The sequence below is a fragment of the Populus nigra genome, chromosome 1, assembly GCF_951802175.1.
Source record: "Populus nigra chromosome 1, ddPopNigr1.1, whole genome shotgun sequence".
Taxonomy (NCBI): domain Eukaryota; kingdom Viridiplantae; phylum Streptophyta; class Magnoliopsida; order Malpighiales; family Salicaceae; genus Populus; species Populus nigra.
The window spans coordinates 4122290-4134212 of NC_084852.1; the positions used below are offsets into that span (position 1 = coordinate 4122290).

General features: G+C 37.9%; 1 protein-coding gene across 1 annotated transcript; it reads left to right on the plus strand.

Moving 5' to 3' along the window:
• Positions 1–3277: 3277 nt before the first annotated feature.
• On the plus strand, positions 3278–6346 carry LOC133676327 (receptor like protein 22-like). The gene has a single exon (XM_062097991.1). It carries the CDS (start codon positions 3278–3280, stop codon positions 6344–6346), a length of 3069 nt encoding a protein of 1022 aa, XP_061953975.1.
• The last annotated feature ends 5577 nt before the right edge of the window (positions 6347–11923 follow it).

An 11923-nucleotide genomic window follows, 5' to 3' on the forward strand; every position in this document is an offset into this window, starting at 1 on the left:
AAAAACGCTCCTCATGAACAATATCAAAGGGTAAAACGACTTCTTTCTTAATATTAAATTTGGTACTTGTTCTTTTATTTATTTAGTTCAACATTATAGATGTATTTGTAATAGCAATATTTAATTTAACATAAAAAATAATATTTTCCATAACATGCATGTGAGAGCATGTAAAGTGAACAAATTCTAAAATCTAAAACCATGTCAACATACCTTGCAAGGATAAAAAACAAAGAAATAAAGTTTAATGACCAAAACACAAAACACAAAAAATTCCAGGGATTAAAAAGGAAAAGTGACCGTAAACAATGACGTGAAAAGACAAATCAATCTTCATGAACAGTGAACTTACAATAAATTTCCATCTGACTTTTTTTTGAAATTTTTAATTTGTTAATGGTTAATGTTAATGTTAATATTGTTTGGGAAGTCTAATTATTGTAACAAAAGAGAAACCACAATGATGATATATTCTTTTCATTTCATTTCAGGCTGCTGGTCTCTTTATGTTTAGACTGGACTCTTTGTATTTGGCCCAATTCACCCATCACTTGTCTGGTACTTGTGCCACTAGACTTGCTACAAGTTTGTATTTCCTCCTACTAAATCTATAAAATTAGATAATTGGCAATCACATTATTAAGGTGTTTTTTTTTAGATCCTCAAAAACATTCTTGGCCATGTTCACAAGCAAGAGACATGGATTTAATTTTTTATATATATAATTACACTACAGCAATATTCTTACAAGTAACAACAACAAATGGTAGAGCTAGCATATTATCGAACTGGTGTCAATTTTTCTAATGCCAATAAGGCTGTAAGTCACTAAAACCTGTGGTGGATAATGACTTGATACCTAATCTGACTTCAGGATCTCACATCTGGTCATGCTTGGAAGGAAACAGCAAGGAAGAAGCCTAATCAATGAATGACCGTTACCTAAATAAAGAAACATAAGAATCAAATGAAAGATTTCGTCAATGATATTCTTGGAAGGAAACGTTAACCCCCAATCGCCGTGCATGATGGACAAGGAATGAGTGTATTTACATTAAATATGTTAACAGTGCTTTTAAGATTGCTTGAAAAAAAAAAAAAATTGTCTCAGTTGATTGTAAACTAGTCCGAGAATATTTAATATATATATATATATATATATATATATATATATATATATATATATATATATAAAACACGTATCAACAAAATTGTTAATAATAATTGGTAAAATGGTTATTATACATGTTGATATTCGATCATTAAATCAACCATGTTTTAATTACCTCAAGATTCGGTTTCAAAAAAGTTCTTGCAGTTTTTCTCACCTTTGAATGATTTAAGGAAAATCGGAGAGAAAAAGATAGCTCAAATTACACGATTTTTCATTAAAATTTGACTAGAGAGGATCAGTTGGTACCACCTGAAGTTTCATGGAAACTATGATAAAGATGGCACAAATTTGTCATGCTCAGGCTTATAGTCTTTAGGTGGATTTTGTCCTAGAAAAGCGTCTCTCCAAGAAATGGGCGGTACCATGTGTTTATAAACTGCCTACACCTTCAATTTCTAGCCCATGGAGGATATTAGTATCATCATAAACTTTATATAGCATTTGGTTACTCATCTGGAAAAAAAAGATAATAGAGATAGAACAAAAAAGAAAACAGAAAATAAGATGGAGACTGAATGTGTTTGATAATGATGTATAAGACAAAATGATTGTCTCTGTATCTTGTTAATTAAGTTATGATGGATAAAATAAAATAAAATATAAAAAAGTCTATTTTACCAAACTTACATATTTTTAAAAATAATTAAATGTTTTTTTTTTACTTTAGTTTATATTGAGTGTTGAAATCAATAATATTATAATAACCATGGTTATAAAATCAAAATTGATTGGACAGGTTGACATAGGGCATGGACTTATCCGAGTTTAAGAAAAAATAGAGGAAATATTAACTTGACCTACCCCGGTAAAAAATCTAGGTCAACCCGGGATAAAACAAGGATAAAAAACTCGTTGATTTTTTTGAAATTTTTTTCTTGTCAAAATAAGGTTGCTGTGATTATTTAAAAAAAAATTGGGTTAGCTGGGTTGTCCCTCCTAAACCATGACTTGAACTTTGCTTATAGTCAACTCTCAGGTCAGGTTTTAAAACCATAATAATAATAACTTTTATCCATACGTTGACTTTGTCAACCCTTGTTAACCCTTCTGATTTTTTACCTGGGCTTTGCCCCGATTGACCCCGGAGTTGAGCTTTATAATTATGATAATAACAAATTTTATCCTTACATTGACCCGGGTTAACCAGAGTTGACCCTCCTAATTTATGCCTCGAGCCTTGCCCAAGGTTGAACCCCGAAATAAGTTTTAAAATTATAATAACCCCTCTTATTTTATGTTGACTCGGGTCAAACTAGGCTGACCCTTCTGACACGTGACCCGAGTCTTACATCAATTCGACCCTGAGTTGTTTTTAAAATTATAATAATAATCAATTTTATTTTTATATTGACCGGGGTCAATGGTCAACCTCATTTGTGACCTAAGCCAACTCTCGAATCGGGTTTTAAAACTATGATAATAACTACTTTTATTGTTACACCGACTCAAGTCAACTCAGCCCTTGACCCAAGTCTCGACTAGTGACCCGCTAAGGATCAACCCTAGGATGAGTGTTAAAAATATAATGATAACAATTTTTATCATTACATGTCTTACTTAAACAATTTTGGAGTTCAAATATTTTTATAAAGATATTTTAAGAATAAAAAATAATAAATATTATCTCTAAGGACTTGTTCCCTTCGTTGCTTTTTGTTTTGAAAGTACATAAACTCACTCAAAATTTATTTCATATATAAATTTATTTTTATATTTCTTTAACCAAATATATTTTTATTTATAATATATTTAATTTTTATATCCGAAAACAGTAATCAAATTATAAATGATGAGCTTAGAAGTTGAGAACACATAGCTCATGTTCCCAAAGATAACGTCACTAATGATATTGATTTAAATTTTTTTTACAAGTTATTTAAACACTCGGATATGAGATAATGGTCTGTCACTGTCAATTCAACCTAGTATTAGTAACCACTCCTTTCTAGCCTAACTTGTGATCTCACAATTCTTGCTATTACAGCACATGTACATGTTCCGTTTGATTTTTCAATTGTTTTATTGGAATACTGGGGACGATACTCCTCGTATATTTTCAAGAAATTGGGTGGTAATTTCTTGAGTTGTGACTAGCACGTTGCAATGGCTCTGGCCATCATGCTAGCTCGGGATCTTATAAATTCAGAGACCATCACTGCAACTATATACCAACTCTCTATATCTCCCAAAATGAAGAATCATTGCAAAATTGTGCTTTGCTTTCTATTCTTGTGTTTCTCATCTCCAACAAATTCCACATCGTTGTCATCACAATCTTCTTCTACTCATTCTATTTCAGTCCAACATTGTGTTGACAGTGAAAGAACAGCCTTGCTCCAACTCAAAAGGGATTTGTTAACAGCTCAACCAGATTCTTCTTTTCCTCAACATCCTTCCTCAGGTTCTTTGCTTCCTTCATGGAAACCCAACATTAACTGTTGCTCCTGGGAAGGTGTCGCTTGTCATCATGTCTCAGGACATGTGATCAGCCTCGACCTTAGCAGCCACAAACTATCCGGCACTTTTAATTCAACCAACCTTCTTCATCTCCCTTTCCTTGAAAAACTCAATCTTTCCAACAATAACTTTCAGTCGTCTCCATTTCCCTCCAGGCTTGATCTGATTTCCAACTTGACACATCTTAACTTTTCAAATTCAGGTTTTTCAGGACAAGTACCTTTGGAGATATCGCGGCTGACCAAATTGGTTTCTCTTGATCTCTCCACTTCTCTTTTGGATTCTTCAAAACTTGAGAAACCGAATTTTGTAAGGCTTGTGAAAGATTTGAGAAGCTTAAGGGAACTTCATCTTGATGGTGTCAATATATCAGCAGGTGGTGGCGACTGGTGCATTGCCTTACCTCTGGCAACCCCTAATCTCCAAGTTCTGAGCTTGTCAGATTGTCATCTCTCAGGTCCCGTTTGTGAATCACTCAATCAACTTTCATTGCTTTCAAAGCTTGACCTTTCTCGAAACAATCTCTCTTCAATGTTTCCGAAAAGTATCATGCAGCTGCCAAACCTGAAGACTCTTGATTTATCGAGCAATACGCCTCTTTCAGGGACTTTGCCAGAATTTCCAATAGGCAGCAAGTTAGAAGTTTTATCTTTATTATTCACAAGTTTTTCTGGAGAAATCCCATATTCAATTGGCAATCTTCAATTTTTGATTAAACTGAACTTCAGGAATTGCAGTTTCTCTGGATTGATACCTTCTTCTCTTGCAAGCCTAAACCAACTTGTTGATTTGGATCTCTCATCCAACAAGTTTCTGGGATGGATTCCATTCCTTCCACCATTAAAGAAAGGCCCGAGACTACTCGATTCAGTAAACCATATTGGGTTAGAGAATCTAGGCTCTCTTTTTATTGAGAGCAATTCCATGGAGGCGACTTTGAACTCCTCACTTTTTGAGCTACCTTCCCTGGAGAAATTGCTACTAAGTCAAAACAGGCTTAGTGGCGTCCTACAAGATTTTGAACGAGCTTTTTTATCGCCCCTAAGTGTTGTTGATCTAAGCATCAACAATTTGGAAGGGCATATCCCTAATTCGTTTCTTGAACTTCAGAATCTTACTGAATTGAAGCTTTTTTCCAACAACTTTAGCGGTGCCATCAATTTAAGCATGATCAAGAGCATTGAGAGCCTTGCATTCCTTCAGTTGTCTGACAATAGCCAATTGACTATTGCCTATTCAAGCAACTTAAAACTACCCCAGCTTCAACGATTGTGGTTTGACTCCTGCAATGTTAGCCGAATCCCAAGTTTCCTACGAAACCAAGATGGATTAGTTGAGCTGGGCCTTTCGAACAACAAAATCCAAGGCATACTTCCCAAATGGATATGGCAATTAGAAAGCTTGTCTTACTTGAATTTGTCCAACAACTTTTTGACTGGGATTGAAACACCAGTTCTTGCTCCACTATTCAGTTCTTTGACCTTGCTTGACCTTAGTTATAATTTCCTAGAAGGATCATTCCCTATATTTCCACCCTCTGTAAACCTCCTTTCGCTTTCTAAGAACAAGTTCACTGGAAAGCTTCCTGTATCATTTTGCAACATGAACAGTTTAGCAATCCTGGACATTTCCTATAACCATCTGACTGGTCAAATCCCACAATGTCTTGGGAACCTTAGTTCCGCTCTCACAGTAGTAAATCTAAGAGAGAACCAGTTTTCTGGGTCCATGCTTTGGAATTTCACTGAAGAATGCAGTCTGACGACGCTCAATCTCTATAGGAATCAGTTAAAAGGGGAAATACCAGCGTCTTTGGGAAATTGCAGAGGACTCAAAGTCTTAGACCTCGGTGACAACCAGATTAATGACACATTCCCTTTTTGGTTAGGGAAGCTTCCTAACTTGCAAGTCCTTATCCTCCAATCCAATAGATTACATGGTTCCATTGGTCAGCCACTGACACCAAATGACTTCCCAAAGCTTCATATACTCGATCTCTCCTCGAATTACTTCACTGGAAATTTGCCATCTGACTACATTGGAATATGGCAGTCAATGAAGATGAAGTTGAACGAAAAATTTTTGTACATGGGAGGCTTCTACTACAGGGATTGGATGACAATAACAAACAAAGGACAGAGAATGGAAAATATTCACATCTTAACCATTTTCACTGTCCTAGACCTCTCAAACAATCGTTTCGAGGGAGAGATTCCTGAAATGATTTGTGATCTCAAGTTGCTACAAGTACTCAACTTGTCTAGAAACAATCTCGTTGGCGAGATTCCACCATCTCTCTCAAAATTGGCAAAGCTTGAGTCTTTAGACCTCTCACAGAACAAGCTCACAGGGGAGATACCAATGCAACTAACAGACTTGACATTCCTCTCTGTGCTCAACCTTTCTTACAATAGATTGGTTGGGAGAATACCGGTAGCCAATCAATTTTTAACGTTCGCTAATGATTCCTATGGTGGCAACTTGGGACTATGTGGATTTCCATTGTCAAGGAAATGTAGACATCTTGAGAACGATCCATCAGGAAAGCAACAAGAGGACTCAGGAAAAAAAGGTACTCCATTTAGTTGGAGATTTGCACTGGTTGGATATGGTGTTGGAATGCTTCTGGGAGTTGTCATTGGTTACATGTTGTTTTGCAGGACTACTCGATGCAGCAGGTGGATTGAACTGTTTTTTAAGGCAAAGAAATGGTAGAAAGAAAAAAGAGTGGAAATAATTACTTTAAAGAAGATACATGCTAACTACATTAAATAAAGTTTCAATCCCTCTTAATATCCTTTAGAGGCTTTACTTTGATAATTTTGAGAGTGATGAGAAAATCTCTCATATCTATCCTCTCCTGCGGTTTTTAGCAGCAATTCGTGTCTCGTTATCAAATTAGCATTTGCAACTTGTGTAACTGCACCGGGTAATGAATGATTCTTTGAGCCAGAATTTCAAGTTCATTTCTGCAGCAACATTTAATCTGAGGGCTTTCTTCTTGTAAAGTTTGCATTGTACCTTTGACAGAAACCATCCCTTCTGATCAGAAAGAAAAACTAATATAACCCTCTATCTGGTAGAATTTTACTGCGTAATTTGATAATTTTAATAGTGGGGAAGATGAAATGCACATGTCAAGACTACATAAGTAAATCCTTTACACCGAATTTCTACATTATTCATTAACAACGAGTTGTTGTGCTCGTAACGAATTATTTTCCTAATTCGGTATTCTAAAGTAGTGGCGAATTTCACATATAACTCATTGATTAGTTAATATTTCTCAAATCATTGTCGTCAAACTCATCCCAATCCAGGTGACTGAGTTGTTGATTTAACCAGGTCAACAAGATCACAGAACTGCCCACACCAACTTACTAAAGCTAAACCGAGTTTAATAACTATAACCGATACCCTTTTTAACCTTTGAGTGAAAGACTCGACGTATGTGACTATATATTCCTTCATGAGCCCCCATCCCAACGTCTTTGACCAGCTCCCAGTCTCCCCTCCATCATATCAAGATGATTGGAAACATTATGAATGAACCAAACATCATATCAAGATGATTGGAAACATCCCAAGTTTGGTTCATTCATAATTGCAAGACAGAAATGTTAAGCTATGTCAATTGATTAACATGATCTATAATTCTGCAGAAAGAAAGAAGAAACAGAGAGATAGGAGCAACAGAGAATACTTGATAATAGTTCTTATTTTGCATAATTCCATATACCACGAGATAGTTGTGTTTATATATCTGTTTGTAACAGACTAACAGACTTGGGCTAATTAACTAACTATCCACTATATTAAGATTGTGACAAGTGTCACAATCTAAAGCAATGTACTCTAATATACTCTAACATCCCCCCGCAAGATCAAGCGGTGAGGAACCAAGCATGAGATTGCAACAATGAGTGTGAAACAGAGGAGCACTCAGCCCCTTTGTAAGGATATCAGCAAACTGCTCCTGGGAAGACACAAACTGTACTGAGAGTTGTTGACGTGAGACTCTTTCGCGGACAAAATGAACATCCACTTCGATATGCTTAGTCTTTTGATGCTGAACAGGATTGAAAGACAAAGCAATGGCAGACAGATTGTCACAAAATAGAACAGGCACGCCAGGCAACGAAATGTGCAGAAAGGCTAATAATTGTTTTATCCAATCCAACTCAGCTGAGGTGAAGGATAAGGCACGATACTCAGCTTCGGTGGAAGATCGAGAAACAGTTTGTTGCTTCTTAGAGGACCACGAAATGGGATTGTTACCCAAGAAGACCACCAATCCAGTAGTAGATCTCCTGTCATTAGGATCCCCTGCCCAATTAGCATCACTAAATGCCTTTAACTGTAAATTGCCTCGAGTATATGAGAGACCAAACTTAAGAGTGCCTTTTAGGTATCGTAGGATTCTCTTAACAGCAGTAAAGTGAGACATCATAGGGTGCTGCATAAACTGGCAGACCTGATGTACAGAGAAAGCAATATCCGGCCTGGTGAAAGTGAGGTATTGCAGAGCTCCTACAAGACTTCTATACAGCTGAGGATTTGGATAAGGCTCCCCATCATCTTTGAGGAGTCGATGATAAGGTAGACAAGGAGTATCACACGATTTAGCCTCACTCATTTCAGATTTAGCTAACAAGTCCTCAACGTATTTGGTCTGGGACAGAAATAAACCAGCAGCAGTGTGAGTAATTTGGATGCCCAAGAAATAATGGAGGGAGCCTAAATCGGTGAGATCAAATTCAGAAGTAAGAGCACTAATGACTTGCTGAATCACACCAGACGCACTCCCAGTGATAATGATATCATCCACGTAGAGAAGCAGCACCACAATCTCATGTCCAACATGTTTGACAAATAACGAAGAATCAGAATAAGTGGTTTCAAAACCCAAAGAAGGAAGGAACTGAGTAAACCTGTCATTCCAAGCGCGAGGAGCCTGTTTCAGGCCATACAAGGATTTATGTAGTTTACAGACGAGTTGAGGATGATTGAGATCTTCAAAACCAGGAGGTTGAGACATGTAGACTTCCTCTTGGAGAATACCATGCAAAAATGCATTTTTGACATCTAACTGTCGTAGAGACCAGTTAAAATGTGCAGCAAGAGCCAAAACTAACCGGACTGTGGTAGGTTTCACCACAGGACTAAACGTCTCCCCATAGTCCAATCCAGGTTCCTGACTGAAGCCCTTAGCAACTAACCTTGCTTTGTGCCTGGCAAGAGAACCATCAGAATGTCTCTTGATCTTAAAAATCCACTTACAGCCAACAAGGTTCCTGTTTGCTGGCAATGAAACTAAACTCCAAGTGCCTTGAGTATGTAAGGCATCAACTTCTTCTGTCATGGCCTGTAGCCACACAGGAATTTTAAGGGCAGCCTTGTAATTGGTTGGTTCAACCAACTGCATTTCAGGGGTCGCAGGAACCTGGATAGTGGCTAAGAGAGCTTTCCTTTTTATAATCCCACTCTTGCTTCGAGTCTGCATTGAATGAAGATTAAGTGGAGGAATGGACAGCACCACTTGTAGATTATCAGGAATAAAGCCATGAGAATCTAAATCAGATTGCATACTGATATCAGGTGCCACAGGGAGCAGAGGAGAGGCTGAAAGTGGAGCAGTAATGGACTGTGGACTAACAGAGTCTGTAGATGGGGCAGGTGTATGAGTGGTAGAGGGGTGAGAATGAGACACTGAGCTGGGGGAGACAATGGAATTTGCTGTATTGACAACAGTCACAGGACAAGAAGACAGCGGACTGGATTGGAGTGTGTTTGAAGGGGTAGACACTAAATCTGAGTATGGGAACTGATGCTCATCAAAGATAACATGCCTAGACACAAACATTCTCATTGTTGGTACATGATAGCATAGATAACCTTTATATTTTGTGGCATATCCAAGAAACACACATTTTGTAGTTTTGGCCTGCAATTTGGTGCTATTATAAGGCTTGAGAAGAGGAAAACAAGCACATCCAAAAATTCGAAGGTGTGTAATAGTTGGAGAGGATCCAAATAACATCTCAAATGGTGAGCTATTATGAAGAACAACAGTAGGCATACGATTGATTAGATAAGTGGCTGTTTGACAAGCATAAGACCAGAATTTGGATGGCAATTTAGCGGTTCGTAATAAGGTGATAATGGTTTCAATTATATGTCTATGTTTCCTCTCTGCAACCCCATTTTGTTCAGGAGTATATGGACAAGAAAGGCGATGGGAAATGCCCTTGTTAAGAAGAAAAAGTTTCAATCGATTGCTGGTATACTCACCCCCCCATCAGTTTGAAGAGTTTTAATGGTGGAGGCAAATTGAGTAGAAACAAAGGAATAAAAATCAACAAAGGTAGAAAACAAATCAGATTTATTTACTAAAGGGAAAATCCAGCAATATCTAGTACATTCATCAACAAAGATAGTGTAGAATCTATAACCATCAACTGAAATAGATGGTGCAGGACCCCACAAATCAGTATGAATAGTATGAAATGGAATTACAGACTTATTGACATGCTGTGGAAAAGGTAGTTTACTAAACTTTCCTTCAAGACATGGATGACACATGAGAGGTGTAGGTGTTTTGGAGACATGCACGCGAGCTTTATTTAATATCAAGGAAACAATATTATTTGTAGGATGACCTAACCTATGATGCCACAAGGTGGACTGAACGAGTTGACCAAGATAAGCTGTAGCTTGATAAGGCTGTTGGGAGGTTGCAGGCGAGAAAGAGTGGATAGGATACAATCCATTACTGCACAGCCCTTTGTAAAGGATCCTCCCTGTGACTTTGTCCTGAATCCAAAAACAGAGAGCATCAAATATGAGCCGACAGTTATTATCAAGACAAAGACGGTGTATTGATAGCAGATTCTGAGTAATTTGAGGAACACAAAGCACAGAATGTAATTTGATTGGAGAAATGGATGAATGAAGAGTAGAATGACCAATGTGGGATACTGTCAAACCTTCACCATTGGCAGTATGAATGGTTTCAGTGGATGGATATGGGGAGGCCAGCGATAGATTCGCCAAATCAGCTGTCATATGATTCGTGGCACCAGAATCGGTGAGCCACACTTGAGAAGATCCTGAGGAACAAGATGCTGGAGAGGCAGAGTGGATCACTGTATGCATAGCTTGCATAGGAGATTGTGGTACTTCCCGGTTCTGTGAGGATGACGCCTGAAGTGGACTATATTGCTGCATAACTTGCATAGGAGTTTGATGTACTTCCCTGTTCTGTGAAGAGGGAGCCGGATATGAAGGATACTGCAGAGACTGTGGCTGCAGAGAAAAGGATGACTGTGGAGAATACGAAGCAATGTAATTTGGACCCTTATCATTATAGAAACAATACCATGAGGTATGATTGCTTCTACCACAGATGTTGCATCGAGTTCTCTTAGGAGGAGAAGCTCCACAGAAGGGAGCAGTGTGTCCCTCAGAGTTGCATAGCTGACAGATTGGAACCATGAGTGCAGAAGGATGTTGAAATTGCTGAGTAGGGGATTGACCAAGGAGTCCAGAATGTGAGTTGGGAAGCACAGATGCCATGGAGGAAAAACCTGGTCTAGAAGCAAAGAATCGAGAGCCCTGAGTAAATCGACCTTTACCCCTGTTCTTGTTTCCATTATATGGCTGAAACTGTCTAGTAGGCACCTGAGACTGCCCATGATGTGGAGAGAAACTCCCTTGTGTGTATGTGTCACCTGTACTAGCAACCATAGCTGACAGGAATGGAGAATTAACTGAAGTGTCAATAATCACTTCCTCTGCAAGCAATTGTGAGCGAAAGTCCTTCAATGAGATCACACTTTCTCTTCCCCTTATAACACATCTAAAAGTATTATACTCAGCAGGTAAGCCATTCAAGGCAAGAATCACAATGTCTTCATCTGCAAAATATACCCCAGCAGCAGACAAGTAGTCCCTAGCCTCTTTAATTCGATGAAGATACTGTGAAACTGAATCTGAACCCTTTTTAATGGTTTGCAGATTGGATTTCATCTGAAAAATACTAGTCCTAGACACAGTGGAAAATTGTTCCTTTAATCTAATCCACAAATCTTTAGAGCTAGTGCTACCAATTGCACAGGACATAGCAATCGGTGATAATGTGGCAGTAATCAATTGCATAATCGCTCTATCATGCATTTTCCATACTATATATTCATCAGATTGAGAGGAAGAAGAGGTGATACCAGATTCAGCTGAGATTGAACAATGTTGAGGTGGACAGGGGAGCAAACCATCAACATACCCCATAATTCC

What these genes read in the sequence shown, in the direction of transcription:
- LOC133676327 (XM_062097991.1), top strand. Translation starts at nt 3,278, where the DNA reads ATGGCTCTGGCCATCATGCTAGCTCGGGATCTTATAAATTCAGAGACC.